The sequence below is a fragment of the Rhinolophus sinicus genome, chromosome 2, assembly GCF_057876585.1.
Source record: "Rhinolophus sinicus isolate RSI-liver-muscle chromosome 2, RSI-T2T, whole genome shotgun sequence".
In the NCBI taxonomy this organism is placed as follows: domain Eukaryota; kingdom Metazoa; phylum Chordata; class Mammalia; order Chiroptera; family Rhinolophidae; genus Rhinolophus; species Rhinolophus sinicus.
This window is the reverse complement of record NC_142502.1, coordinates 125,228,866-125,256,405: the sequence shown is the minus strand read 5'-3', so window position 1 is coordinate 125,256,405 and position 27,540 is coordinate 125,228,866. Positions and strand designations below refer to the sequence as shown.

The window sequence follows — 27,540 nt, the reverse complement described above, 5'->3', positions numbered from 1 at the left end:
GTGGCACTTAATAGAAATGTGGAATTACACCAGGAGCCAATCCTCAGCCTGTCGCTCTTCCCTCCCAAACCACCACTGTTTTATTTGTAGAGTTCTCTATTTGTTTTCAAAGGGGTGAGGATCAAAAGTTTCTGGCCCTGCTCTCCTGTGACCTCTATGTACTAGACACAGATGTGTGGATAATTCAGCAGGACTTTCTTTGCTCAGTTGGCTTGACCACTGTCTCCTGGGTTGCCCCAAGCTCTGTGCAGGTGGATTTAGAAATACCACACTGAGCAGGTGGCTGAGTTTCTCCTGAGCACTTCCTCTTAAAGAAAACATCCCTGTTTCTCACGGAAGCCTTGCTGACCAGGGTCCACGCATTGGAGCCCGTCTTCCTGGCTGGGCTGCTGGGAGGACAGACATGTTGATTTCAGGGAGGCCACTTACTTGTCCTTATTCAGGGCACACCCACTTCCTCAATTACTGCAGAACTGGTAGAGACAAAAGCAAGACAGGGGGAAACTTACTTGAAACCTGATCATTTTTCTTAACTGCAAAACCAAGTCCAGCCTAAAGGAAGGTTGGCCGTCATCTTTTCTGTGGTAGAACATTTGTGTCTGTTTTAACTGAACGATTTAGTGATTTGACTGATCACAAAATTAGTTTCCATTTCATCCCTGCTAAGTAACACTTTTCACATAGAAGGGAAGTTTTATGAATCACAGTTTTAAGGGAAGACTAACCTCATACTTGTTCTTAAAGTTTGGTCGTAACTGTTCTTAAAATGTATAGGAAAAATCCTAGAAGAAAATACACCAAAATGTCAACTTTAGACAGTGAGGCTCTGGGCGATTTCTTTTACTTCTTTCTTGTGTTCTGATTTTTTTCTAGGTTTTTTTTATAATGAGCATATGTTACTTTTGTAATTTATGTACCATATATTATTTTGTTACCTTTAGGGAAAGTACTAAAAATACACTCCTGTTCTATGTAATTGAATTACTTAAGTATTATTTCCCCCTATAATACTTGTATGTACACATACGGTCCTCATTTTTATAGACTGCATATACTTTATCTCCATTCATAGGAAAATTGAGTTGGAGAGGCTTGCAAAGCCCCCAGACCCCGCTGCTTACTTTGAGCAGTTATCTTTCAGTGTGTCTTACTTCAAGAACTATAACCCTTGAGAGGTCAGAATGCATTTGGGGCATTATAAGCACTCTAGGGAAGGAGGATGCTTCCCTCTCCCAGCTCGCCCCACTCTAGCCCACTCATAATCTAGAACTTTCGATCCGTTAGCTCTGTTGCCGCATCTTGCGTTTCAGTGTGGAAGGTGTGGCTTCTGCAGGTTATCTGAGGGATGCACAGTGACTGTTCTCCTTGCAGGTGCGGGCGCCACTGCGGGGGTTTCTGCCAACTTCCCCAGCACCTCTGGCAGCAGCACCCTCTCTCCTTTCCAGCATGCCCACAAAGGTAGGGAGAGTGCTCAGGTATCGATCTTCTGGAGGTAACCACCCAGACATAAGAGGGGGCTTGGGTGAGAGTGGAGAGGAAATAATTATCAGAAATGACTGCGGAGCTCTTCCCCAATTCAAATCACCTCCCTAATGTGAGTCAATCACACTCGACTCCCCCAGGTTGCTGGCAGTTAGTAATTATCTCTGCAAGGAGTGGAACTGATGGCTCCCTGGGTGCCCTGGGCCCATTAGAACATGTTGGTAGGGAAGGCACATTCTAAGGGCGGCAGGGGTGGTGCTCAGGGCGCCAGTGGTGAGGGCAGGAGGGGCACCACCCCTGGGCTTTGGCTGGGCCTCATGTCAACGCAGTTGTGTTGCTGTTGCTGGTTTTCATATAAACCTGCTGATCACAACACTTTAATGTCCATTTCCAATAAGTACATTTTACCCCCAAATCCCTTCAGGATGGAAGGATGGAAGAGGGCCCCCAAGCTCCACAGTTTCTCTCTGGACAAGACCTAGCACCGTCTCATTGCTCCTGTTGTTTAAGCATATTTAAGGCTCAGGTTCTCAGTGAGGCTTAGGGTGCTTCAGAATCCCATGGTGCACTCAGCACACACACCAGGTCTCCAGAGCAGTAGAACCAAGGGCAAGCACCCCAGGAACAACTGAGCAAACCCAAACCATGGTGTCCTGGAGAAGTCTGCATTTGTCTCTGTTGAGACCCGCATGGGGAGCTCCTGGGCAGTCCTGATGAGACAGACAAAGCAAACTTATAGGGCTGGGTTCTCAGACTAAGCGAGCATTTTGGGTTCTGAGGGTCCTGTGGAAGTGTCCCGGTGGCAGAGCCATTGTTTACAGGGGCCCTGGTCTTGGAGGAGAAAGGGCCCAGCCTGATGGATGGGTCCCTGCAGGGATGCTTGAGTCCTAAGTCCCTGCCTTCTCTCCCCGACTTCAGCAGAGCTGTCAGGCCAAGGACACCTGGCCACGGCCTTGATCATCGCCATGTCCACCATCTTCATCATGGCCATTGCCATTGTCCTCATCATCATGTTCTACATCATGAAGACAAAGCCTTCGGCCCCAGGTGACGGCTCCCCGATACCTGCCCCACCCCCACCCCACCCCCCGGGACCGCTCTGTCAACTTACCCAGGCCATGAGCCTGGCTGCTCACACCCTTCTCTTTCTCCAACCAGCCTGCTGCACCAGCCACTCAGTGAAGAGTGTGGAAGCCCAAGTGAGCAAGGAAGAGGAGAAGAAAGAGGCCCAAGGTCTGCAAACAGAGTCCCCATGCGCGTGGTGTCTGTCTCCAGGGTCTAGATTTTCTGCCCCTCTTGCCGCTACACCCACGCCCTGACCTCCTAACTGGCTATGTTCTCAGGCCACTTAGAACAGGAGTCGCAGGAAGAGGTGTCGGTGAACCCACATTGTGCTTAATCCTTCGGGCAGTGTGGCTGAGTCCCCAGGCAGGTCTGCTGAAGAGGCAGTGAGCAGGGGAAGGACAAGCTCAGAGCTGGAGCGACTGTAACGCCTCCTTCCCCCAATCTTCCCATTTACCTATAGACAGTGTGGTGATTTTCTCTGAGAAGGACGAATTTGAGAAGCTGACGGCAGCTCCGGCAAAGACTGCCAAGAGGTAAGTGAAGCTGAGGCAGCCCCCAGTTCCAGGCTGAAGTCAGGGGGTCCTCGGGGGTCCTGAGTAGGAGGGGGAGCCGGCCATGCCAGGCAAGGCATGCACTGTGAGCCGGCCTAGAAGCTGGGCTCCAGGGCTCCAGGCACCAGCGAGGCAGCCCCAGTCAGCACGGGCTTCAGCCTCGCTGTTCCCCTGCAGCAGGAGCCAGGCAGTGACAGGGCAGGCAGTTCATGCCTTCCTGCTGCTCTGGGTCTCCCTCCTCCCTTCCTCCAGGGCCGATGCCCCACGCCTTCCTCTTCAAGTCTACCTTCCTCATGCAGACCCCAAAGCTTCCGAATGCCCCCAGCTCTCCAGGAGCCTGGTTACTATTAGTGCTGCTACCACCGATACAAATACCGACAGCACAGCGCTAACGCTGGAAGTGGATCCCCACAATACTGTAACAGTGGAGGTGATGATGGCTACAAATAGTGCTTATTACCCCCCAGGAGTGAATGTGTCACCGCCATAAGCCCTGTGAACAAGGTGCTAACATTATCCACATTTGTAGGAAGCCGAGGCTTGGAAGCTATCACGACCACAGAGTGTGGTCACACACTCCGTGAGTGGCAGGGCTGGGGGCAGATTCCAGGCCATCTGGCTCCAGTCTATGTTCCACGGGCTTTGAACCAACCACTAACGCTTAGTGAAATAAGGCTTCTCAAGGAAGAGGTTTGACCAGTGAAATCTTTACTGTATTTACCACACACACACTGGGATGCGGAATCAGCCCTGGCTGTAACATCAAAGGTGGATGGAAGTAAACTTTTTATTGGCGACATGAGAGGTCACCAAACTGGTTACAGGAAGAGGAAAGGTTAAATCCCTCCTCTCCGAACCCCCAGCCTTTGACCTTTCCAGGGTATATGAACTCTTGCAAAGCCTTGCATTTTAGGAATGATAATGAATCCAGATGTCTGTGAAGAGCTTTGGTGTTTATAAAGCACTACCAAACTTATTATCTCATTTGAAAAACTCAACATTCCTGACACAAGGGCAGGAAGCAAACTTAAAGCATGAAATCTTCGCATACTGGGAAAGAAAAGCAGATTTTGTGTGCTCAACTAGGCAGGCCCGCAGAGAATGGTTTTTGATAAGTGCCTCTGATTCCAATGATTCCTTTTTCAAAACCCAAGGAATTTGTGGTCTGCCCTTCCAGCCTTTTGTCATTCCCAAGAGGAAGGGGATAAAAAAGAGCACTTAAAAGGACAGAGACACATCCTATGGCTTAAGTTTCCTCTAAAGACTGAGGAGATATTTGGGGACCCTACTTGGAAAACTATAGCTTATTTATATACAAGTGTTAAGTAGAAATTAGCACTCGAAAATTGTGTTTCAGAAGACAAGGCACTGAGCTTTCATTCCCTCCGCCTGCTCTCGGGTCTTAGGGAAAGGACCTGGGGCGACTCGGTGGCCTGGGGACAGCAGTGCTTTTCTACCTTGTCTACTCCCAAGGACAGCGGCAGGCCAGCCAACTGCCATGACGCCTGAAACCTCGTGGGTTTTACCCACCATTTTTGTTTTCTTTGTATCATCCTGTCTCTAGGGTTATGTTTGAGTGTGGACTTCATTACTCTAGCCCAGTTACTAGCAAATATAATTCCTTATAAGTCTTCAGCCAAACCACAGGAAACAAGCAAGAGGCTGACAAAAAAGGATGTTGTTTTTCAGATGTTCGGAATGATTTTGAGAGTTTGTGCTTCAACCCACACGTGCCCAGGGCTGTGGACCTGTGCAGTGAGCAGTGTTGTGACGTGAGCCCACTGCCTTCCTGTGCGATTTCCCGAAGCCCTTCACTGGGCTTGCTGTGGCCCCCACCCCATGGCACACACATCTCAGCTAGGTCACCCTCTAGTCGAGAGGAGATCCCCCTGTTCTGGTGTGTTCAGCTTCGTTTTTGTTAGTCCAGGGAGCGGGCACAGATTCCGTACCGGCACATCAACTTGTTTGCTACGTGAACGTACAAGGTTGAACTTGGTGCTTCTCTGGATGAAATAATAGGAAGCTGTAACACAGTCAAGAACCCTTTCCTGAACTGGGTGGGGTGGAGGGATGAGCAGACGCCATCCCCACAGCCCTGAGGCACGCCCAGGGCCTCTCCGCTCACACAGCACCTGTGGGCCCTACATCCAACTTCCTTACCTGGAAAGGAGCGGAGAGCAGGAGGCTGTGTCTTTCTCAGCTCATGTCCTGTGCCTTATGCCCACGAGCTGCTTAGTAAAAGCTTGAGGAACAGTCACCACATCCCAACCATCCCCACCACTGGGAGGCCACGTCCTCACTGCACCTTCCCAGGCGCCGTTAACGAACCCCGTTCTTGTTTCCACAGTGAGAATGACGCCTCGTCTGAGAACGAGCAGCTGCTGAGTCGGAGCATGGACAGTGACGAGGAGCCCGCCACTGACAAGCAGGGCTCTCCGGAGCTGTGCTTGCTGTCGCTGGTCCACCTGGCCAGGGAGAAGCCGGCCACCACCACCAAGGCGGCCGGGGTGAGGCTCTGGCAGCCCCTTCACACACCTTCTGATTTACTGGTGCGGTGGGGAAATGCACCAAAAGACACGACCTCCCTGTTGAGAAAGCTTTGCTGTGTGGCACAGCAGTACGCCCACCAGCCCAAGCCAGGAAACCTAGATGGAACGGCAGGGTTAAAGCAAGATATTTTTAAACAGAAAATGTCTTTCTCTTATTGTATAGCTTTATAGAAGAAAATGAAAAATAATAAGCAAAGACATACAAGTTAAAATTGCTTGGAATGCCACAGGACAGAAATATTTAACTATTATATGTCTGGTTATAAACATGCTGGCATATATCCAACTAGACATACAATAGTTACATTAATAGTTAAATATAACTATATAGTTATCTATACATAGCTATGTATAGATATATATGTCTCATGTAAAAATGCTCCACGTGGTCTGTCACCTGAAGCAGGCCACCTTGGAACCCGCTTTGGCAGGGCGTGTGGAAAGGGGCACGTGGCCCTGCCCCTGGCTCCCTGAGAGTCCATCTAGCATGTACATGGCAGCCTGACCCAAGCATCACGTCAGCTCGGTTTGCTAGGCAGTGCTGCTCATGGTAAAAGTGCCCTGAATTGAGAGGCTGGAGCAGGCCTGGGTCCTGACAGGGATATCATCCCCTGGGCTGCCCAGGTCAGTGACCTCTGCAGTGGGGTCTGTCCCTTGCAGGTCCCCGGAGGCCTGTGGAGTTGTTACGAGAGATACTGGCTCCAGTGGGGTGTGGGACCTTTCAGCCAGGGCCGCTCTGCACCTGTACGTCATGGGCCCCATCTCCTGGCTGCCCGCTGGCAAGCTGGGGTCCCCGACATTCATCCTTCCAGATAGACCGATGCCAGGTGTGGCCTCGGGTTGTCTTCTGCGTCTGAATGTCCGGTGGAGCCTAAGAAGCACCCCTTCCCCACCACTGGCATTAAAGGTGCTGGAGTTGGAGAACCCAAAGAAAGGCTTCTTCCCTGAATTACGGATAAGATGTTCATATAAGGACTTGATTCAGCATTTATGACTGGAAATCAGGGGAGAGCAGTTATCTGCCAACACTGAGCTGGAGGACTTGGTTCTGTGCTCGCTACCATTTTTGCCCCTTTCTGAAAATTTATATTCTCTTACTTTTTTGATAGATTCAAAGTCGAAGGAAAAAGATACTGGATGTGTATGCCAATGTGTGCGGAGTCGTGGAAGGTGAGCATACAAGAACTCCTCCGGGGACACTTAGCCCAGGTCTGGCCCCTGACGGTTGACAGGGGCAACAGGCTCTAACAGGAGCCCCGATGCTCCTGGGAAGGGACTGAGGAAAGCTGCCCATCCCACCTGTCATGTCCCTCATGGAACGGCCAGCTGATCCGACTCCAGGTGGAGGGACAAGGAATCTGGCTCCAGACTATGTTACACATGTCCCCAGCATGTCCTATTGCCCTTCCCTCACAGACAAGGAGCCACATCCACCCCATCCAGGACCTCGCTTTAGGGACATGTGGCGTCAGGACACCGGGTGCTGGAGAAAACAGGGGTGGAATGAGCTAGGTGTCCTCCCGTGCCCCCCACATGCTCTCTCCATGGGCATTTTCATCTTTGAAATCTTTGGCAATCAGTCACTTACCCAATAAGAGCTGTCCTCCCCCGTCCCTTCTAGCAGTTCGTGCTGTGTGGACCATCTCCCCTCATAAAGATGTCTCCTGAGCAAGCTGAGCCAGCCTGCCTCGCCCTTCTGCAGTTGGGGTATGGGCAGGGAAGAGGCAATAGGACTGGGTTTATACTCTGACTGTATTTCTATCTGAAACCAGAATCCACACTCCCAATTTCTTCCAAATCCAGTCTCTAAATTACCTTCTTATTCACTCAGGAGATAGAAACCCTCATCACTGAGGTTAGGGGATTTTCCCCGGCTTCTTTGGGCCACTTGCTTCTGTCCTGCCGACTCCCTCCATGGCCCTTCCCGTCTGGCCCAGGCAGCAGGGATGCAGCCTGGTGCCTTCTCATTTCTTCACTTGGGCTGAACCCTGCACACCGAGCCTGGGCCAGACTGGTTGGTTGGGCGCTCTGCTGGGCAGAAAAAACTACTGAGGGTGAGTTCAGTGGGCCAAGAATTCTACTCGGCTGCCTGTCGAAATGTGGCATTTCTCCACAAATACTCATACCCCAGGGTCAGCCAGTCTGCTCAAGCCTGCATGTCTGGGAGCCTTCAGCCGCCCAGGGGAGGATGGTCCGGGAATGCATTCTCTCACCCTAGTAAGCTCTTCTTTGCTCTAAAAGATGTCTTGGTTTTAAGAGCCCGTGCCCCAGGACAGTGGTTTTTCAAATTAATTTTAGGAAAGAGGAAGCTCTCCAGTGATATGGGGAGTGTGAAGAGCTTGAAGCCCCTGTACCCCTGTACTCAGTCACCCTCTCACCTGCCTTACAATCCCAAGATGCCACTCACACAGCTGAGGCTGAGAACCTTAGACCAGCAGTGCCCAGCCCTGCTGGTGAACTTTAGTTACTTGGAGAGTCAGTCTTACACTATCTCCCTCTGCCCGCCCGCCTGCCCCAGGATCCTGACGTAATTAGTCTGGGGTGAGTCCCAGGCATCAACATCTTCATTGTGTTTTTAATTAAACTTCATTTTGAGGTTATTGAAGATTAACACGCAGTGATAAGAGATGATACAGAGAGATCCTGCAATACCCTTTACCCAGTTTCTCCCAATGGTAACGGCTTGCCAGACCATCCGTAAAAGTCACATCATAATATTGACATGGATACAGTGAAGACAGAGCCCACGCCATCACCAGAAGGACCCCTCTGGTTGCCCTTGTACAGCCACATCCACTTCCTACCCACTCCACCCCCTCCTTAGCCCCTGGCAACTACTAATCTCTTCTTCATTTCTATGTTTTGTCATTTCAAGAATGTTATGTAAGTGGAAACATGCACTATTGTAACCTCTTGCAACGGGCTTTTTCCATTCAGCCTAAGTTACTGGAGATTCATCAAGATTGTTGCACTGAATAGTTTGATTCTTTTTATTCCTACGTAGTAGCCCATGTTAAGGATGTACCACAATTCGCTTAATCATTCATCTATTTAAGAACATCTTGCTTGTTTCCAGTTTTGGACCATTATGAACAAAGCCGCTATAAATATTCATGTATAGGTTTTTATATGAACATAAGTCATCATTTCTCTGTAATAAATGCCCAGTGGTGCAATTGTTAGGTCCTATGGTAGTTGCATGGTTTTTAAAAAAAACTGCCAAATTGTTTTCCAAAATGGCTGTACCATTTATATTCTCACCAGCAATGATTCAGTTTCTCCACATCCTTGCCAGCATTTGGTGGTGTTACTATTTTTCATTTCAGTCATTCTGATAGGTGTGTTTGATATCTCATTATGGTTTTAATTTGCATTTCCCTAATGTTTGAACATCTGTTGATGGGCTTATTTGCCATCTGTATGTCCTCTTCAGGGAAATGCTTCTTTATGTCTTCTGCTCATTTTCCAATTAGATTATGTGATTTTTTTTTTTGCTGTTGAATTTTTTTAATGCACTCGAGATGCAAAACCTTTGATGGATATGTGGTTTGTAAATATTTTCTCCACTTTGTAGCTTGTCCTTCCATTCTCTTAACAGGGTCTTTCAGAGAGCAAAGTTTTAAATTTTGATGAGTTATATTTATCATTTTCCTTTTATAGATTATTTTTGGCATCAAGACTAAGATCTCTTTGCCTAGCCCTACATCCCAATTATTTTCTTCTATGGGTTTTTTCTAAAAGTTTTAATTTTATATTTTGCACTTGAGTCCATGATCAATTGGAGTTGATTTTTACATAACATAGAGACTTGAGGTTCATTTTCTTGCTTATAGATATCCAATTGTTCCTGCCCCATTTGTTGAAAAGGATATCTTTCCTCCATTGAATTGCTCTTGCACCTTTGTCAAAAATTAACTTGGACATATTTGTGTGGGTCAATTTTCTGTGTTCTCTGTTCTGTTGCATTGATCTGTATGTCCATCCCTCTGCCAAAATCATATAGTCTTGATTCCCATAGTTATGTAATATCATCTTGAAATTAGATAGAGTGATTGCTCCAACTTTATTCTTTTCTTCAAAATTGTTTCAGCTATTCTAGTTCCTTTGCCTTTCCACATAAATTTTAGAATAATTGTCCCTATATCTATAAAATATCTTGCTAGGATTTTGATGGGAATTTCAGCAAACCTGTATTCCAAGTTTGGGAGATGTGACATTTATACTATGTTGAATCTTCTAATCCATGAAAATGGTATGTCTCTTCGTTTATTTAGATTTTCTTTTATTTCTTTCACCAGCATTATGTAGTTTGCAGAATACAAGTCCTGTATATATTTTGCTAGATTTACACCTAAGTATTTTATTTATTTTTTGAATGATTATAAATAACATTTTACTTTAATTTCAGTCGCTATGTTTTAATTGCTAGTATATAGAAATACAGTTGTTTTTTGTATGCTTATCTTGTATCCTGTGACCTTGCTGAAGTCACTTATAAGGTTTGAGTTTACTTTTAGATTCCTTGAGATAATCACATAGATAAGCACGTCTGCAGATGGGGACAGTTTGATTTCTTTTTTCCCGACATGTATGTCTTTCCTTGCCTCATTGTCCTGCCTATAACTTCAGCACTATGTTGAATAAGAGAGATGAGAGCAGACATTCTTGTCTTGTTCCTGATCTTGAAGGGAAAGGATTCAGTTTTTCACCAGTAAGGGTAATGACAGCTCTAGGTTTTTCATAAGTGATTTACATTAATTTTGTGGATAACATTAATTTTTAAATATTGAACCAGCCTTGCATCCCTGGAATAAAGCCCACCTGTCATGCGTATAATTCTTTTACTATGTTGTTGAATTCTATTGGCTAATATTTTGTTAAGGATTTTGCATCTATATTCATGAAGGATATTGGTCTGCAGTGTTCTTTTTTTATACTTTCTTTATCTGGTTTTTGTATCAAGCTAATACTAGCTTCACAGAATAAGCTGGAGAGTGTTTCCTCCTTTTCTATTTTCCAGATTTTATGTAGAATTAGTGCTAATTCTTTGAATGTTTGGCAGATTTCTCCAGTGGAACTTTGTGGGCCTGTAGATTTTTCTTGGAGGGTGTGGAGGTGGGGAGGGGTGATTTTTTAAACTACAAATTCCATTACTTTAATCGTGATGAGGCTTTCAAATCATCTATTTCATATTGGGTGAGTTGTGGTAGTTTATGCTTTTGAGGAATTGTTCTGTTTCATCTAAGTTTTCAAATTTATGTCTATAGAATTGCTTGTAGTAGTCCCTTATTATCTTTCTGATGTCTGTGGAGTCTGTTATCATATCCTCTTCTTAACTGCTTGATATTGGTAACTTGTGTCTTATTTATTTTTTATTTTTTTCACCAATCTTACTAGAGATGTCTCTATTTTATTCATTGTTTCAAAGAACTGGCTCTTTTCATGTTTATCTCTATTGTTTTCCTTTTTTCGATTTCATTGATTAGTGCTCTTATCTTTATTATATCATTCCTTCTGTTTACTTTAGGTTTATTTTGCTAATCTTTTTCTAGGTGCTTTAGATGGGAGCTTAGATGATTGACTTGAGACTTTAGCTCTTTTGTAATATATGCATTTGTGATATAAATATCCTCTGAGTATTGCTTTAGGTGTGTCCTGCAAATTTTAATATGTTGTATTTTTTATTTTGATTCATTTTAAAACTTTCTTTTGAGATTTCTTCTTTGACCCATCCATGGATTATTTATAAATGTGTTGTTTAGTCCTCATACCACATCAAATGCATCAACTGTGTTGCAAGACAGAGGCCTGCTGAATAGTGGCGCTCCCAGAATGCAGTGGGAGATCAGCACTGTGGAGTTATTCCCAGTGCTAGTGGCTCTCCTCACAGAGGGAAGCAGGATATAGAGCAGGAAGTGACTGCCAGTGACTTTTCCCTCCCTGGGAAACACCAACAGCATTTGGTTCCAGAACTTCCCAGAAAGAGGAGGACCCCCACATCTTTCCTCCCTCTGTCCCCACATACAAACCAATTTTCTTAGAAAGGAAAGTCAAGGAAGCTGACAGGAACCTAACAATGCTTCTCCATTTGAAAAATAAGCCATGTCTTTAAATGCATTAACTCCATGGGGAAATAAATGTAATGAACCAAATTCAATCCCTGCCCTTCCCTACCAAAAAAAGTGTGTTTAGTTTCCCTGTGTGTGAAGATTTTCCTGTTGTCTTTCTGTTATTGATTTATAGTTTAATTCCATTGTGGTAGGAGAATACACTCTGTATACAATTTCAATTCTTTTAAATCCTTTTGTTGAGGTATAAGGCATTCACTTGAAAAGATTTTGTATTCTGTTATTGTTGGGTGCAGTGTTCTATAAATGTTGATTGGATTCTGTTGGTTGATGGTGTTGTAGAGTTCTGTATTCTTGCTGATTTCCTTCTAATTGTCCTATCGTTACTGAGGGAGAGGTGTCGAAGTCTCCAACTATAACTGTGGATTTGTCTATTTCTCCTTTCAGTTCTATAAGTTTTTAATTTCACATATTTGGAGCTCTGTTGTTTGATGAATGCACGTTTAAGATTGCTATGTCTTCTTAGTGAATTGACCCTTTTATCATTATATAATGTCCCTCTCTGTCTCTGGTAATTTCTTTTGTTCTGAAGTCTACTTTATCTGATGTAATAGCCACTTCTGTTTTCCTTTTGTTGATTTTTACATGATATTTCTTTTTCCATTCTTTTACTTTCAACCTGCCCATATTGATGTTTTTTGAGTGATGCATTTGGTGTGTTTTGAGTGCAACTTTTTCCATAACTATTTTAGTAGTATCCTAGGTATTATATTATATATACATAACATCAGTCTACTGGTGTCATTATTTTTCTAGCTCGACTGAAGTATATAAACCTTACCTCCCTTTATGTTCTCCCTGTTTATAATTGTCTCATATAGTTCCTCTACATATATTTAGAACTACATCAGTTGCTTCAACTGACCATCATAATTCAGAAAACTTGAAAAGAAAGCTTATTGTATTTACCCAAATTTTGCTTACTGTGTTCATTTCTGATGTTACAAGGTTTATTCTTTTACCATTTCCTTTTTGTTTAGAGATTTCCTTTAGTAATTCTTTTAGGGTAGGTTTGCTAGTGACAAATTTTCTCAGTTTTTCTTCATCTTAAGAACGTCATGATTTCCTTTTCATTCCTGAAAGATAGATATTTTTACTGGGTACAGGATGCTGGGTTGACAGTTCTTTTCTTTCAATACTGGAAAACACTGTGCCACTTCCCTCTGGCCTCCAGGTTTCTGATCATAAATCTGCTGCCATTCTAATTGTTTTTCTCCTATAGGTAAGGTGTTGTTTTTCTCCAGCTGCATTTGAGACTTTATCATCTGTAGTTTTCAGAAGTTTGTTAATAATGTGTCTTGATATGACTTTCTTTGGGTTTCTGCTGTTAGAAGTTTTCTCAACTTCTTGAATCTGTAGGCTTTTGTTGCTTTCCAAGTCTGGAAGTTTTCAGTCATTATTTCTTTTTTCAGCCCCACTTTCTTTCTCCTCTCCTTCTAGGACTCCATGAAACAAATGTGAAATCTTTTGTTATAGCCTCACAGATCCCATGGGCTCTGTGTTTCTCAGTTTGTTTTTATCTCTGTTGTTCAGATTCAGTAATTTCTATTCTACTATCCTGCTCACTAATTCTTTCTTCTGTCTTTATTCTACCATTGAGCATATCTACTGAGTTTTTAATCTTGATTATTATATTTTTTGGTTCTAACATTTCCATTTGGTTCTTCTTTATATTTTCTATCTCTTGCTAAAGCTTTTTTTTTTTTAACTTTGTTTCAAGCATGTTTGCAATTACTGTTGAACCATTTTTATCATGGTTGCTTTAAAATCTTTGTCAGATCATTTTAACATCTCTGTTATCTCAGTGTTAGCATCTATTGATTCTCTTTTTTCATTTATTTGAGACCTTCCTGGTTCTTGGTATGATGAGTGAGTTTCTATTAAAACCTGGACAGTTTATGTCACATATGAGACTCTGGATCTTATTTAAACCTTCTGTTGTACCTAGTTTCGTATGATACCTCTTATGTCAGGGGAAGCAGGTGCCTCCTTGTCACTGCCAGGTGGAGGTAGATGTTCAAGCTCCCACTCAGCCTTCAGTGACACCCAAGTGTCACTCTTTTTTATTGCTGGTTGAGAGGTGGGACTCTGTTTCTCCAGGTAGTCTCCACTGACTCCATGGAGGTGGGGAGGCTTGTTACCAGCTGATGATAAGAAAGTCCAGGCTCCCTACTTGGCCTTCCCTGACACTACCCTGGTGCAATGTTACAGCCTATGAGGGCGGACACCTAGGCTGCCCATTCAGCTTTTGCTGGCCTTGGTGGGATTGGGACCACAGTTTTTCTGTGGTGTTCAGCTGTAACAAGGCAGTTGCTGTCTAAATGTGTTCTTCTTGCTAAGCTTCTTTTCCTACTGCTTCAGCTAAGAAAAGAGAGAGCAGGCTTCTGTTGGGCTATTTGTGTTATTGTTTGTGTCTGGATTACTGGACTCTTCAGCTCCATGTTTTGGATGATGCAGCAAAAGAAAACCCAAGGAACTCATCACTGTATCATCGCTCCAGTCCCGAGGTCCCTAGCAGTCTTCCTTTTTCTCCCCTTTCCAGAGTTTTCTTACGTTTGATTTATACATAGTGTCCAGGGGTTTTAGTTCTATTTATCAGGAGAAATAGGGAAAAACATGTCTATTCCATCTTCCAGAAGTGGAAATACATCAATTTTTTAAAATGTTCCTAGGCGAGTCTTATATACAGTGAGGTCTGAGAACCAGTGACTTGGCTCAGATAACACCAACTTTGGGCTGTCTTTGAGAGCACCTTTCATAAAGGTGACTACTGTCCCCATAAAGGGATATGGTACTTCCCCCTGACCTCCTTCTCAGCCCAGCTCCAAGTAAGGCAGGGTTATTCTACTAAGGATAGGCTGTACTGAAGGCTTTGGTGACTGCTGAAAATGGTCTTGAGGGGATTACTATAACTGTCAAAATGGTGGTTATTTTCCTAGGAGGAGAAAAGGTATTATTGGGATTAGAGTTTGTGGAGAGACTTCTCCTATGGCTGCCAAAGTCCTAGGTATTGTTTGCCTTAACCTATGCATTTATTTTGTATGATTTTCTGCATCGGTGTTTTTTTATTTTACAATTTTTTTTTTAAAGTTTAAAAAATATTTTCGGTAGTGTTGGGCTTCTGTTGACTGCCATTTGCAATGCCCGACTGTGCCCTTTAATCTCCACAGGTCTCAGCCCCACGGAGCTGCCATTTGATTGTCTTGAGAAGACGAGCCGAATGCTCAGCTCCACATACAACTCTGAGAAGGCCATTGTGAAAACATGGCGTCACCTCGCCGAGAGTTTTGGACTAAAGAGGGATGAGATTGGGGGCATGACAGATGGCTTGCAGCTTTTTGACCGTATCAGCACAGCAGGTTACAGCATCCCAGAGCTGCTCACAAAACTGGTGCAAATCGAGCGGCTGGATGCCGTGGAGTCCTTGTGTGCAGACATACTGGAGTGGGCCGGGGTCGTGCCGCCTGCCTCCCAGGTGCCCACTACATCCTGAAGAACTTACCTGTGGACTGTCTTTCTCAGGATGCACAAAGGATCTAATGGGGGCTCTGGAACTTCAAGTGGTGCCAACAGACTACCGAGAATCAAGGCTTTTTCAGCTATGTCACCAGGGTACGCCTTAGGCTGTTCCAGGGAACAAGAGGAAATGAGGTCTATCTTCCAGTCTAACTAAAGACGAAAGATTAAAGCTAGGATATTCCCAGCTGCCCACTGGCACCTCACCAGATGAAATGAATATGTATTCATCCAGCCAGCCCACCTGCCATTATCTCATTCAAGGAACACTGTTGGGTACTCAAATGAACCAAACAATGTGGGGATGACAGAGGTGAAGAATCTGGTCCCTGTTTAAGGAGTTTACAACCCAGTGAGAGACGGAAGGCATGTCCACAAACCACTTTGCTAGAAGATGTCAAACAACCTGAATGAGGGGATTCTAAGGAAATGTAATAAAAGTTCTAAGAGAGGGAGGTGGCTTCCCACTGAAGTGATGAAGGAGCCATCCTCGTGAAGAAATCAGCTCAAAAGTTGGTAAAATGGCTACAAAATACCCCACTCAATGTATTGTTTCAGGTTCAGCACAAGTGACTTCATTAGGATAACTCTGCTTATTCTTGAGGCCATCCATATTCCTACAACCCTTCTAGTCACTAATGGAAGAGCTCACTTTGTAGCCTGCTTTATGTCATGATACGCAAGGCACATATTTGTCCAATCAAGTAGACCTGTGCTGTAGTCAATTTCATTTACAGTGTGAGTCTTAGACCTGGGAGCCCAATGGTTTTGTATTATACATGAATTGCCTTCCACTCTCATTCTCAGTCAGATTTGACCCTTTGGGGGCAGCCGTGCTCAAAGGTCACAAGCCATTTAAATCACATGTCATGCTGTTTTTGCTTTAAAGAGAAATGAGTGGTCAGCTCTGCTGAGAAAGGGAAATGACTTCCTAAGAGTTCATACATGCATAATTCTAAATTTCCAGAGTGTTTAAAGACTTGTGGACGAGATGCATGATGTGAGGGTTTCAGAGTCTGTCCTTCTGAGCCAGTCAGGGAAAGTGGAGCCCCCTGTACAAGAAGAGCCTTCTTGGGGTCCGGAAACCTGATTCTTGTGGTGCCAACTTGGGCCGTTTTCTTCTCCCTCCCTAGGCCTCAGTTTATCCTCTGCAAATGAGAGGTTAGTTTGTGATTCTATCATCATAGGAAAAGTAAGGTTCAGGTGAGCAAAAAGAAAGTGGAGCTATAGGAAATGCCAGGCCTTCAAGGTGCTCTATGGAAGTGAATACAGTAAGTTGTCCAGGAAAATGGGAATGAAAATGGAAAAACTCGGATTTGGAGTTTTCACGGTAACTGCAATTTCTTGGCATACATTCAGAAATAAAGTTAATAAACTGACATGGTTCTTGGTAAATTCTCTTACTGCACCTGCAATTGCCAAGAGCTTGGGAGCAGGGTAACGATGGCACCAGGGGTTAGTTTGGAGCGCACTGCTGAGCTCCCTAAGGACAGGTCTGACTGTGATTCTTACTAAATTAAAATCAGCCTCTCACTAATAAAGCAATGTTATTTTTTGTTTCTGTTTTTCAATTACAAGTCGTAGGACTGAGCAAATGCTTTGGGGGAAGAAATCAGTCATATGTTTAAAGCCAACAAGCCATTTCCCACCAATGAATGTAGAACATACTGTGATGGGATCATAATTAGGTCCTGAATATTTAATTTCATCATTTACCATGTCTGTTTGCTGCTGTTTGTCAGAACTCATTTAGTATATCCTGCGAGTTAAATATGCCACGACAAAACTTAATCACCTTTTTTAATTCCTCTTGAAACCTTGTGGTGCCCCTTTCCTCTGCTTTGTGACCATGGTGATGAGAATCTCCCCTTGATTAGACTGCAAATGTCACCTGTGATGAGCATGCTGTTCCAGGATAATAGCTTGCAACTTCTTTAGAACAACATTTTCGGAGAAGGATCAGGGGTGGCTGTTCTCTGCCCCCTACCCTGGGGGGAGGGTCCCTAATTTTATGTTGTTAGAATTCTAGAGCCAGAGGTCCAGCCAGCATCAGACCACGTTTCATTGACTCTCAACCTGCCATTTTTAGTTAGACATTATAGACGTACACATTCCTTTGTCACTTACTTATTTGGAGACCAGGCCCAGAAACATTTACTCTGATAAGCTTCAGTCTACATATGGAATTCAAATCCACTGAGACCATAATGATTATCACAGACCAAAGCTGGGACTCCACCTGCCATTTTGTATGGAGACAGTCATTATTTTGCTCTACTTAAAAACAGTTAGGAAACACCCCAGGCTAGAGCTGTGGCCCGTAGTCAATGAAGTCTTGTCAATTTTTTGTCTAATTCTGTATATATAACTTATTATATTTTACAGTTTCAATAAACAAACTAATAAAAAGGAGAACTACAGACTGCTACAATGTGAGTTCTTTCGGAGGGGAGGCAGGGAGTGGAGAAGGTTCTGGTTGCTCTGTTCCTGGTTTTTGGCCTGTGTGTGATGAGACTGTGGGACCAGCCAGATATGAATTGCCTAAAATGTTATGTCACTCAACAAAAGTGAGCGTTACAATGAGATCGTGTAAAAACCACTTGGGGCATTGCTTTCCAAGTTGCCATCATTAGTTTACAAGGCACTGATTCACTGAGCTACTGCTACCAGTGTAACATACTGCCCCAGCATTCAGTGACTTAAACCAACAGTCATTTGCTTATTATAGCTCAGAGGTCAGGAAGGGTCCTAGGCAACTAAGGCTGGGCGCAGCTGGGGTCTCTGCCTGCTAGGACAGTGTAACTGGGGAAGCTCTGCTCCACTGTTGCTCCTCCTCCCCCTCCTCTTCCTCCTCCTCAAACCAGTCATCTAGCCAGTTGCGCCTTCATGGCAATGACAGAAGCACCAAAATGAGCACAGTTACAGGAACTTTCCTCAGGCCTAGGCTCAGAACTGGCATTCCATCACTTGTAGCTCATTCTATTGGCCAAAGCAAGTCACAGGGCTAACCCAGAGTCAAGGGTAGGGAAATAGACCCCACCCTACCCGTATGAGGAACTGCAAAGTCACAGCGCGACAGGTGAAACATTGGGACAGATAATGCAAACGTCCACAGGTATATGAGTTTCCTACGGCTGCTGTAACAAGTTACCCCAAACCTAGTGGTTCAAAGCCACACACATTTATGATCTTACCGTTCTGGAGATCAGAAGTCCTACAGTCAAGTTTTCAGCAGAGCTGTGTTCTTTGTGAAGACTTCAGAAGAAGAATCTGTTTTCTTGCCTTTCCGAACTTCTGGAGTCCATCCATGTTCCTTGGCTTGCGGCTCCCTTCCATCTTCCAAGCCAGCAATCACAGCGCTCCAACCTCTGCCTCTATCACCATGTCTCCTTCCCGTCCTGCTTCACTCTTTCCCTTATAAGGACCTTTGTGATTACACTGGGTGCACCCAGGTCACCCAGGATCATCTTGCCATTTTAAGATCTTTAACTTAATCATCACTGCAAAATTCCTTTGCCGTGTAAGTGACATATTCCCAGCTTCTGGGGATTAGGAGGTGGAAGTCTTTGAAGGGCCATTGTTGTGCCAACCACGCTAAGTATGTAAATGGTTGTGGAATATCACAATGTAACACCAGCAGAAGCACTGTCAAAGCATACTTTCCAGCTGGGTCTATTTTCTTGTGTGGCTAAAATGTAAAATAAGCAGGGGCTGCCCTCCTGCTGAGGACTGAGAGAAAGGATAGATGGACCGGTCTACAGGAGCTCAGCAACAAGAGCTTTACCGTCTGACTGGATGAGCCCTGCTTTCTTCCACCTCCAGCCTCAGGGGGGTGTGGCAGTACACGAGCTCCAGTTTGAACTGGAGGACATCCCTGTATTCGGGGCTTTGCTCACTTTTTTCTTTTTTTTTTTTTTTTAACATTTCTAGTGACTCATTCACTTTTGTAACAATAATGGCTTCAGAAGCCTAAATGAACTATTGGCTTTGTGCAGAACCAGTGCCTAAGCTGTATTTTGCTTATTTTGCTGCTTCCCTCAATGCACTGAGTCCTTCAAATACACCTTGCATTTCTTAGTAAACAGATAAAATCCTGGTACTTCTTCCCAAGTATGTTGGAGTGCTTTATGAACTATGAAAACCTGGAAACAGCACAAACCTTGCATTGAAAAGCCACTTTGAGGGTAAGAGGAGTCCTCGGCTATACGTTCTGGTGCCCTAATACCTAATACCTGAAGTTTTGTAGGTATTTCATTCAAAAAAAAGAAAAGAAAAGAAAAGAAAAGAAAAGAAAAGAAAAGAAAAGAAAAGAAAAGAAAAGAAAAGAAAAGAAAAGAAAAAAGAAATAAAAGCCCACTAGAGAGATAACCAGAGGGCAAAAATAGAGAAGATTTAAAACCCTTTTCCTGAGAGTCACTCCAAACTTAGCCTGTCACTCAAACTAGAAGTTACCTATTGGCTCCAATTAAACAAGGTAATTCATGTTCTTTTCAATCTTGTTTTCATAATTCTGATCAGCATCACTTACACAGGATAATCTCTGCACTCAGGGAAATGTTCCTATTCATTCACAGTCACCTGCTTGGGACTTAAGAGAGTTTTAAGTCATTCTTCTATGCTTCAGTTTTCTCTTCTATAAATGGGAATAATAGTATCAAGTTGCTTTTAGAATTGTTGTGAGAATTAAATTAAGTAATAAATACAAAGTACTTTGTCTGGCACATAATAAGTTTCAATAAATGTTAGCTATCATTACACTATTATTATCTAAGCCTGACAGGGGGAAAGCTCATAAGCTAACTGCGAAGAATTTTCTAAAAAAAATGCAGGTAGGAGAGATGATTATAAGGTTTGCAATCATTACTACTAGGAGAAATATTACACCAGTGTAGGAGAGAAGGAAGTCAGCTCACCTGAAGAAAATGCTGCAGCACATCAGAAAACAAAGTCTGCATTACATCTTCTAGAGTTCAAGTTAAAAATACCTGTTGGGGGGCCGGCCCGGTGGCTCAGGCGGTTAGAGCTCCATGCTCCTACCTCCGAAGGCTGCTGGTTCGATTCCCACATGGGCCAGTGGGCTCTCAACTACAAGGTTGCTGGTTCAACTCCTCGAGTCCCGCAAGGGATGGTGGGCTCCGCTCCCTGCAACTAAGATTGAACACAGCACCTTAAGCTGAGCTGCCGCAGAGCTCCCGGATGGCTCAGTTGGTTGGAGTGCATCCTCTCAACCACAAGACTGCCGGTTCGACTCCCGCAAGGGATGGTGGGCTGTGCTCCCTGCAACTAAAAAATGGCAACTGGACCTGGAGCTGAGCTGCACCCTCCACAACTAAAACTGAAAGGACAACAACTTGAAGCTGAACGGCACCCTCCATAACAGGATTGAAAGGAAAACAACTTGACTTGGAAAAAAAAAAAAGGCCTGGAAGTATACACTGTTCCCCAATAAAGTCCCGTAAAAAAAAACAACAAAAAAAAAAAACCTGTTGGCCTTTACTCAGTAAACACCCCCTTGATGTTAGTAGGGGCTTTTAAAGTGTAACCCCTCACAAATTCTGTGTGGCATTGGCCCCAGTTATGGAGAACTGATCTCCAGGGGAACTGATTGTGTGTTAAGTATTTCTTTCATTCCATCAACAACCCATGTGATCCTTATTTAATGTCAAATAAAACAGTGTCTGATAAACTCTAAAAGAGTCTGGAGGCTTTGGCTAGAAATAAATGATAAAGATTTATTCAAGGATCTTAGAGTTTGCAAACTGAGAACACAGCTGGGCAAAAACCAAAGAAGAAAAGTTAAAAATTCTTATAGTAAAAAGTACATTCTTAAGAATTATCAGTCCTGCATTCTTAGTCCTAGGATTGGTCCAGGACGATTATCAGTCAATGTGAGTCCGTCTGGATGATGGATGCCAAGTGCTCCAGAAGATGGGTGCCAGGAGGTCTGGTCACCTCCAGTGGTCTGGGTAATGGATGCCAGGTAGATGTATACCTGAGTCCTTCAGGGGATAATCAAAGGGTTATCTGAAGGTCCAGATGTACATTTAGGCATTGACTCAGGGCTAGAAAGTTTAAGTTCCCAGGCTAGTTAGAACAAGAATGGAGTCTTTCCTCATCCCTCAACCTTCATAACATTAATAATTTTAGCAGCTCAGTTCAAATGACTCTACTTTATATATTCCTTATCTTCACTCTTTCCTCAACAGGAAGAGCAACAATGACACAATCATATACACACTAGTAATAGCAGCTCATTGGAAAGAATAATTCCAATAAACACTACTCCTTAAATGTGATATGAAGTCATATATGTCCCACATTCAAATTTGATGGTGCCCAAAGAGGTAAGCACACACTGAGAGGAAAAGAAAGGCTGGTGTGCCTCTCCACACCCGCATCATTCACCATCTTAAAGTACAATCAAATAAAGGTTATTTGGGTTTTCCTTAGGATATTGGCTAATGGTTGCTGCTTCCTCTTTTTGATCAAGTGGGAACAATACATCAAAGACTGGAAAAGTGACTCACCTGGTCTTCACAAGGTTGCACACTACAGCATTACCTCTGTTGTTCTTTCTTCCTTGGAATCACAGAGATTACTCTCAGCAACATGACCTGGGTCTCCAAGGTCTAGAAGCCAAACAGCTTCTCCTTGTTTTAACCCGGCCCATCCTGTTCCAAACACCACTGCCCCAGAACTCACTCTTCAGTGAGAATTCTTCATGTTCTAGAAGGCTCTTGATCCTGACTTTTGAAAATCTTTATTTTTCTGCATTAGTCCAAGCCTCTGACCCTCTCTATCAGATTCCACATTGTCAGAGATGCGCAAAACTGTAACTGAGCCAAACTAATCTTAATCTTCACCAAGTTTTACCTCATAAGTCCAAGCTCCCAGGTGTGTAGATGTGTGACTCAGCTCTGAAGCTTCTCCAGCCAGGGAATCTTCCAGATTAATTGTCTTCTAAGGGCCAAGCTCACAGGAACACCATTCAACACCAGCATCATCCCAGGTGCTGGCCACTTTTGTGGGAAGGCACTTATTAATCACTTTATTGTACCAAGAAACTTACACATGGCCTTTTCTCTTAAAGTAAAAATTTAGATTCAGGACATTAAGGGTAATACGACGACAGCTCTGATGGCCATTCCAGAAAAAGAGTTTCACAATTGCTTTCAAGGGTGGACTATGTGCTGGCATCGGTGCATAGCTTCCCAAGGGGAGTATTTCGAAGGTGACCGTAGTGATATTCAGCAGTGAAGGGGAGAGTTTTGGGTTCAGCATTTGTGGCTCCTGAACGGGACTTAGGTGAAGACAACCTCTGGGCAGCTGTTGGCTCTTGGCTCCACGTCTCACACCTGAACAAGAAGGTGATTTCCCAGCACCACTTATTGAATAGACTGTCTTTACTCCAGTGTAAATTCTTGGTTCTGAAAAAATGGTTGCGGAGAAGCTCATCAAAATGGCGGCATAAGGAGAGCCTCTGTAAAGCTCCCCTGGAATTTATAACTAATCGAACAACAATAACTCCACAAAGGACTCCCTGCACAGCAGACAGGCAAGACGAAGAGGCCCACTACTGAATTAACTGAAAGGTGGGTGAATCGCGAGAGCAGTGGAGGAGGGAAGGGAGAAGTGCGGGGACGGAGCCCCTCGGGCACAGGATGCAGACCCAGCTCAGTGCTCCGAGCTCGCTGCTTCCCGGAACTACCGCAGCTGCGGGAGAGGGAAGAACTCGGACTGCTAGGGCACTGTTTATGACCCACAGGGCTGAGGGGGCAGCATATAACACGGCTGAACCCAACGCTCACGGCAGAGACCTCGGAGAAAAGACTGAGGGAAGAAGGCTGAAAACGGTGGTTTAAGCCCTCACTGCCGAGCAGAGAACGGAAGCCTTAGGCACTGAGACTAGCCGCCCCCTCCCTCCCCTCCCAGAGCTCAGCCCGCCCCCACCTGCCTGGTGCTAGAAGCGGAACAGTAGCAGTGTCAGATCTAAAGAACAGAATATTTGCTGTTCTGAGAACTGTGGACCGCAGACACAGATTTGCAGCCCAACTAGTTCTGGCAAAGGGGAGGGAGCTGTGGAAGCAGGTCCAGCTGTGGTGCTGGTCGCCGCCATTGCTCTGGGCCACCTCTCACAACTCACCCTGCCCCTGACCCCACCTATCTGGGCGGATCCCTGCAGGAGTAAACAGAACTGCTGAAACATACGGGCTCTGAATCAGGAGCTGGAAGAGCTTTGGAACATCAAAAGCTCTCCGCATACCCACCGGGACACTGCGCCCTGTGACCTAGATGAACTATTAGAGGAGAAGCCCATCTCCCAGGGAATCCCCCATTGTGTGAGAAGCTGGTATAGTGCAGAGAAAACATAGCACTACTGTGTGAGAGAGGAAAAAAAAGGCTGCAGTCAGAGAGAAAATAAAACATTCTACCAACAAGTACTGGAAGACAAAAGAAAGACCTCTTCCTATCAATCTGTTGTAGAAGCCACTCCTGTAGATGTCTAGGAAGAGAAACAATAAATCAGTAATTGCCATGAATAACCAAGGCAACAAGACAGCTCAGAAAGAAAGTGAAAAGTCTACAGAAAAGGAACTTAAATATATGGAAATATGTGATTTAAAGGACAGAGAATTCAAGATTGCAGTTCTCAAAAAACTCAACGAGACACAAGAAAATACAGAAAGGCAGTTTAATGAACTCAGAAACACAATCAAAGAACAACATGAGCATTTTACAAAAGAGATTGAAATTTTAAAAAAGAACCAAATAGAATTTCTGGAGATTAAGAATTCAATGGAAGAAATTAAGAATGAAATAACCAGCTTAGGTAGTAGAGTTGACCAGATGGAGGAAAGAATCAGTGACATCGAAGATAGAAACCTGGAAATGACACAGAAAGAAGAAGAAAGAGACTTGAGACTTAAAAGAAATAAAAGAACTCTACAAGGACTTTCTGACTCCATCAGAAAGAGCAATATAAGAATAATGGCCATACCCGAAGGAGAAGAAAGAGAGAAGGGAACAGAGAATATATTCAAACAAATTGTTGATGAGAACTTCCCAAACTTGTGGATAGAACTGGATCCTCGAATCCAAGAAGCAAATAGAACACTTAATTACTTCAACCCCAACAGCCTTCTCCAAGGCACATTGTATTGAAGCTGTCTAAAGTCAATGACAAAGAAAGAATCCTCAAGGCAGCCAGGGAAAAGAAGACGGTAACCTACAAAGGAAAGCCCATTAGATTACCATCAGATTTTTCAGCAGAAACTCTACAAGCCAGGAGGGAGTGGAACCAAATATTCAAACTATTGAAAGAGAGAAATTATGAGTCAAGAATAATATATCCAGCAAAGATATCCTTTAGATATGAAGGAGGAATAAAGACCTTTCCACACATACAGAAGCTGAGGGAATTTTCTAATACACGACCTGCACTACAAGAAATACTAAAGGAGGCTATTCGACCACCATCAACAGGGACAATTTGTGGCAACCACAACTCAAAAAGGGGGAGAGTAAAGGCCTGAACCGGAATATGGGAATGGAGAAAGTAAGCGTGCTGAAGAAAATGGAATACTCTAAATATCAAACTTTCTTTTACATAAACTTAAGGGTAACCACTCAAAATAAATCCAGAATTGAAATATATACTGAAATAAAAAAAGAAACAGAGGTAAACATCATAGAATGCCACCACACTGAAATAATAGACAACAACAAAAAGGCAAAGAAACAATGGAGACACAGCCTTACCAGAAAACTAAAGATAGAATGACAGGAAATCCTCACATATCAATAATCTCCCTAAATGTAAATGGACTGAACTCACCAATAAAAAGTCACAGAGTAGCAGATTGGATCAAAAAACTAAACTCAACCATATGCTGTCTCCAAGAGACACATCTCAGCTACAAGGACAAGCATAGACTCAAAGTGAAAGGGAGGAAATTGACACTCCAAGCAAATGGTACCCAGAGAAAATCAGGTGTAGCCATAATGATATCAGATGAAACAGACTTCAAGGTGAAAAAGATAACAAGACACAAAGATGGACATTTCATAATGGTAAAGGGGACTATACAACAAGAAGATATAACAGTCATCAATATTTATGCCCCCAATCAGGGAGCACCGAAATATACCAAGCAACTACTAACAGAACTAAAGGGAGAAATTGACCAAAACACAATTATACAAGGGGACTTAAATACATCATTGACAGCTATGGATAGATCATCCGAACAGAAAAAAAATAATGAAATAGCAGCTCTAAATGACACATTAGATGAAATGGACATAATTGACATATATACAGCACTTCATCCTAAAACATCAGACTATACATTCTTTTCTAGTGTACATGGAACATTCTCAAGGATAGACCATATATTGGGACATAAAATCAGCCTCAGCAAATTTAAGAAGATTGAAATCATACCAAGCATATTCTCTGATCACGCTTTGAAATTGGATATCAACTGCAAAAAGAAAGCAGGAAAAACCACAAATACATGGAGATTAAACAACATACTTTTAAAGAACAACAGGGTCAAAGAAGAAATTAGAGGAGAGATCAAAAGATACATAGAAACAAATGACAATGAAAATACATCCTACCAAAATTTTTGGGATGCAGCGAAAGCAGTTTTAAGAGGGAAATTTATATCATTACAGGCCTATCTCAAGAAACAAGAAAAATCCCAAATAAATAACTTCATGTTACACCTTAAAGAACTAGAAAAAGGGGAACAAGTGAAACCCAAGGTCAGCAGAAGAAAGGAAATAACAAAAATCAAAGCAGAACTAAATGAAATAGAGAACAAAAAGACAATAGAAAAAATTAGTGTGACAAAGAGCTGGTTCTTTGAAAAGATGAACAAAATTGACAAACCCTTGGCTAGACTCACTAAGATAAAAAGAGAGAAGACACTAATTAACAAAATCAGAAATGAAAAAGGGGAAGCTATCACGGACACCACAGAAATACAAAGGATCATCCAAGAATACTATGAAGGACTATATGCCACCAAATTCAATAACCTAGAAGAAATGGGCAAGTTCTTAGAAACATATAGCCTTCCAAGGCTGAACCATGAAGAACTGGAAAATCTAAACAGACCGATCACCAGTAATGAAATTGAATCAGTCATCCAAAACCTTCCCAAAAGCAAAAGTCCGGGACCAGATGGTTTCACTAGTGAATTCTATCAAAGCTTCAAAGAGGATCTAATACCAATCCTGCTCAAACTCTTCTAAAAAATTGAAGAAGAGACAGTACTCCCTAACTCATTTTATGAGGCCAACATTACCCTGATACCAAAACCTGGTAAGGACAGCACAAAAAAAGAAAACTACAGACCAATATCTCTGGTGAATACAGATGCAAAAATCCTAAACAAAATTCTAGCAAATCGAATACAACAATGCATTAAAAGATTATTCATCACGACCAAGTGGGGTTCATCCCTGGGGCACAAGGATGGTTCAACATCCGCAAATCCATCAATGTGATACATCACATAAACAAAATAAAGGACAAAAATCATATGATTATATCAATTGATGCAGAAAAAGCATTTGACAAGATACAATATCCAGTTATGATTAAACACTTAATAAAATAGGTATAGAAGGAAAATATCTTAACATAATAAAGGCCATATATGACAAGCCCTCAGCTAATCTCATAATTAATGGTGAAAAACTGAAGCCCTTTGCTCTATGTTCAGGAACATGACAGGGGTGTCCTCTATCACCTCTGCTTTTCAACATAGTGTTGGAAGTCCTTGCCAGAGCAATCAGGCAAGAGAAAGAAATAAAAGGCATCCAAATTGGGAATGAACAAGTTAAATTATCACTCTTTGCAGATGACATGATGCTATATATAGAAAACCCTAAAGACGCCACCAAAAAGCTATTAGAAACAATCAACGAATACAGTAAAGTTACTGGCTACAAAATCAACGTACAAAAGTCCATTGCATTCCTATATACTCACAATGAAATCTCAGAAAAAGAAATACAAAAAACAATTCCTTTTGCAATTGCAGCAAAAAGAATAAAATACCTAGGAATAAACTTAACCAAGGATGTGAAGGACCTATATGCTGAAAACTATAAGACATTTTTGAAAGAAATTGAAGAAGACACAAAGAAATGGAAAGACATTCCGTGCTCATGGATTAGAAGAATCAACATAGTTAAAATGGCCATATTACCCAAAGCAATATACAGATTTAATGC

The 27,540-nt window shown here is 43.2% G+C and overlaps 1 protein-coding gene across 6 annotated transcripts in view; it reads left to right on the top strand.

Moving 5' to 3' along the window:
* EDAR (ectodysplasin A receptor) overlaps window positions 1-17,725 on the top strand; it is a 91,437-nt gene extending 73,712 nt beyond the window's left edge. For 2 of the 6 annotated variants that reach the window (XM_088796044.1, XM_074332314.2), the window contains exons 6-12: window positions 1,372-1,458; window positions 2,401-2,529; window positions 2,641-2,715; window positions 3,008-3,080; window positions 5,446-5,605; window positions 6,757-6,817; window positions 14,946-17,725. In XM_088796044.1, coding sequence (XP_088652170.1) covers window positions 1,372-1,458; window positions 2,401-2,529; window positions 2,641-2,715; window positions 3,008-3,080; window positions 5,446-5,605; window positions 6,757-6,817; window positions 14,946-15,268 — 908 coding nt within the window. In that variant the 3' untranslated portion in view covers window positions 15,269-17,725. Of the gene's footprint in view, window positions 1-1,371; window positions 1,459-2,400; window positions 2,716-3,007; window positions 3,081-5,445; window positions 5,606-6,756; window positions 6,818-14,945 lie in introns of all 6 variants that reach the window. The other 4 variants (XM_074332312.2, XM_088796043.1, XM_088796045.1 and 1 more) reach the window with 3 other exon arrangements.
* Window positions 17,726-27,540: the final 9,815 nt, after the last annotated feature.